Genomic DNA, 3,082 nt, shown 5'->3' with positions numbered 1-3,082 from the left:
GTTTGGGGGGTCCTGGCCGTGCTGGGGCAACGCTCGGACTCAAGGGCCTTCAGGGTGTCTCCCTGGCAGAAGGATCCTGTGGCTCTGGATGGCAGCTCCCGTGGCACTCTCCCACCTTCACCCCACCCCTCCTCACCTTCAGGTACCTCTCCAGCTTCTTACTGATCAGCTTGTTGTTGAGAATGCTCCTGGCCACCACCAGCGACGACTTCTTGGACTGCTCCATCATCGCCTGTAAGGGATGACCAAAAACCCCCATGAACCATCATCTGAAGTGACCCAGGAGGCTCCTCTGCCTGGAGCCATCACCTCAGACCACAGCTGGTGGGTGGATGAAGCTTGTCACCCCCTGCAGTGCTGGAGGCAGCTCTGGGGTACCCAGCAGGTGACAGGGACCTGCTGGAGCAGGGCCAGAGGTGGCCACGGAGCCAGTGTGAGGGTGGGACCCCTCTGCAGGGGAGGCTGGGGGGCCTCTGAGCATCCTGCTCTGGCTGCTCCCTGCAGGGCGTTGGACTCAACCTCTCAAGGTCCTTTCCAACCCAAACCCAAACCACGACTCCCCCACAGGTCACGGGGAAGTGGAGAAGTTCCAAAGTTGTTTATTTGGCAAGAAATGAAGCAAGAGACCCACGATCTCATTTCCATATGGCACAGGAGGCTCTTGCTGGCAGCACTTTGATCCCACCAACAGCCTTCTGGGCAGCTTGGAAAGGTTCTGGGGACACCAGGCCACCAAAACTAACAGCAGGCTGTGGGCAGAACTGCTGATGAAGAGGATGATGAAGAAGAACTCTCTCCTGGTGTTGGGAGCCACCTGAGGCCGGGCACTCACCCGGCGGTTGTGGTTGTGGTCGAGGGACTTGAGGTGCTTCTGGATGATGCCATACTGCATGGGGATGAAGAGGTCACAGGCAGCACAGTGAGCAGCCTCCACCTTCTTGATGAAATGCTCCATGCCAACGTCTGGGGGGGCAGAGGAGAGGTGTTAACGGGGAGCTGGGATGGGCCCCAGGCTCTGCTCTGGCCTGTGTTACCAACTCCTCCTCCTCCACCCCCAGCAGCGTAGGCAGCAGGTCCAGGGGGGTTCTGCCCCTCTGCCAGCTCTGTGAGACCCCCCTGCAGTGCTGGGGCAGCTCTGGAGCCCTCAGCAGAGCCAGGGACCTGCTGGAGCGGGGCCAGAGGAGCCCCAGCAATGCCCCGAGGGGGGAACCCCTCTGCTGGGAGCCCAGCAGGAGAGAGCTGGGCTGGGGAAGGCTCCAGGGAGACCTTCTGGGGGCCTTGCAGGACCTTCCAGGGGCCTGTCAGAAAGCTGGGGACGGACTTTTGAGCAGGGCCTGTTGGGACAGGACAAGGAGGGGATGGTTTGAAACTGAAAGAGAGAGATTGAGACTCAAGAGAGCAGAGAAATGTTTGGCACTGAGGGTGGTGAGCCCCTGGCCCAGGTTGCCCCATGAGGTGGTCGCTCCCCCATCCCTGGCACCATGCCAGGGGAGGTTGGATGGAGCTCTGAGCACCCTGCTCTGGCTGGGGCTGTCCCTGTCCCTGCAGGGCGTTGGACTCAATGACCTTTTCCGAGTCCCTTCCCACCTGGAGCATTCCAGGACTTGCCACCATCTCAACCTCATTTTTTCACTCTGTTGCTGTTCAGTGGTGGACACACAGGATGAAGGAACTCCTGAGCACACAGGGGTTGGGCTCTCACCTTGTGTGAGATCTTGGTCCCTGTAGATCTGCTGGATCACTGCGTTGATGTCCTCGATCGCCTTCCGCCTCTCCTCAGTTTTCCTGGTTTTATTGGCAACATATTCCTGCATTTAGAGAATTTCACATTCACCTTTTAATATCAATCCCCTCCACATCTCCTCTGAACCTTATTTCTCCCCCCACCACTGAAACCCTGGGCACAGCAGCACCCCCAGTGCCTCACCTGCAGGAAATCGGCCGTTTGTTGGGGTAACTTGGTGCCCACAAACTTGAAGTGCTCCTTGTGGAACTTGCTCTCCAGGTGACTGCTCATCTCATCCTCGTAGAAGGTCCGATATTTACACAAGGAGCACACAAACTGGATCCTGTGCAGAGAGTCCAGGCAAAGGGAAGTGAGGTTCAACTGTCCCAGCTCAACCTGGCACCTTTCACACTGCACCTGCTCCTCATGCTGCTCAAGGGCTGGTGGAGGAACTCGGGGGAGTCTCCAGAGCTTTAAGGGTCTTTCTGGAGGTTTTCCCATTTCTAGGTATCTTTTAAGCATGGATGGCATGAGCATGGGCAGGAGAGCAAAGCAGCTTCTACCAGCAACAGACAAAGTACTGGGACACACCTTGAATCCTGGGGCAGGTTTGGGGCCATCACACCCAGAAGGAGCTTAAGGGGCTGGAGGGTGGGCAGAGAAGGGCAACAGAGCTCCTGGGGAAGGGGCTGGAGAACTTGTGGGGAGCAGTTGAGGGACCTGGGGGGTCCAGCCTGGAGCAAAGGAGGCTCAGGGGAGACCTTCTGGCTCTGCCAACTCCCTGCCAGGAGCTTGGAGCCAGCTGGGAGAGGGGAGATCTCTTGTCCCCAAGCCATGGGAGGAGAGGAACCGGCCTCAAGTTGCCCCAGGGGAGGTTGAGTTTTGAGCCATTGCTGCCCCTTGAGGGTTGCCCAGGACTGTGCCAGGGCAGTGGTGGAGCCCCCACCCCTGGAGGGGTTCCCAAGCCGTGCAGATGTGGGGTGAGGGACACGGGTTGGGGGGTCCTGGCCGTGCTGGGGGATGGTTGGGCTGGAGGAGCTCAAAGGTCTCTCCCAAGCAGAGCAATTCAGTGATCCTCTGGGAGCTGGACACCAAGGGATGGAGCCCAGCTGCCAGCAGGACAGCCCCAGAGCAGCAGGTGCCACCACCCCAGTGACCCCAGGAAGCACCCCTGGAGCTGTTACCTCTCCACCATGCGATCCCGGTGCCGTTTCTTTTGCCTCTCTTGGGTTTTCTTGCCTGCCTGCAGCTTGCGCTTGATTTGACTGATCTCCTCCTGGATGGTGAGAGCACCTGAGTGGTGAGAGCAGGGGGGGGTTCAGGGCAGGGCTCGTGGTCACCACCTGAGTGGAGACA

The 3,082-nt window shown here is 59.0% G+C and overlaps 1 protein-coding gene across 1 annotated transcript in view; it reads right to left on the bottom strand.

The window, feature by feature from the left end:
• Positions 1 to 136: 136 nt before the first annotated feature.
• LOC103776176 (A-kinase anchor protein 8-like) overlaps positions 137 to 3,082 on the bottom strand; it is a gene marked incomplete at both ends in the record, with an annotated part of 4,142 nt that continues 1,196 nt past the window's right edge. Inside the window, 5 exons of the mRNA XM_008943672.1 lie at positions 137 to 232; positions 833 to 963; positions 1,703 to 1,808; positions 1,928 to 2,069; positions 2,911 to 3,019. Coding sequence (XP_008941920.1) covers positions 137 to 232; positions 833 to 963; positions 1,703 to 1,808; positions 1,928 to 2,069; positions 2,911 to 3,019 — 584 coding nt within the window. The remainder of the gene's footprint in view (positions 233 to 832; positions 964 to 1,702; positions 1,809 to 1,927; positions 2,070 to 2,910; positions 3,020 to 3,082) is intronic.

The sequence above is a fragment of the Merops nubicus genome, unplaced genomic scaffold, assembly GCF_000691845.1.
Source record: "Merops nubicus isolate BGI_N331 unplaced genomic scaffold, ASM69184v1 scaffold41567, whole genome shotgun sequence".
NCBI lineage: Eukaryota > Metazoa > Chordata > Aves > Coraciiformes > Meropidae > Merops > Merops nubicus.
This window is presented reverse-complemented; position numbering and strand designations above follow the sequence as displayed.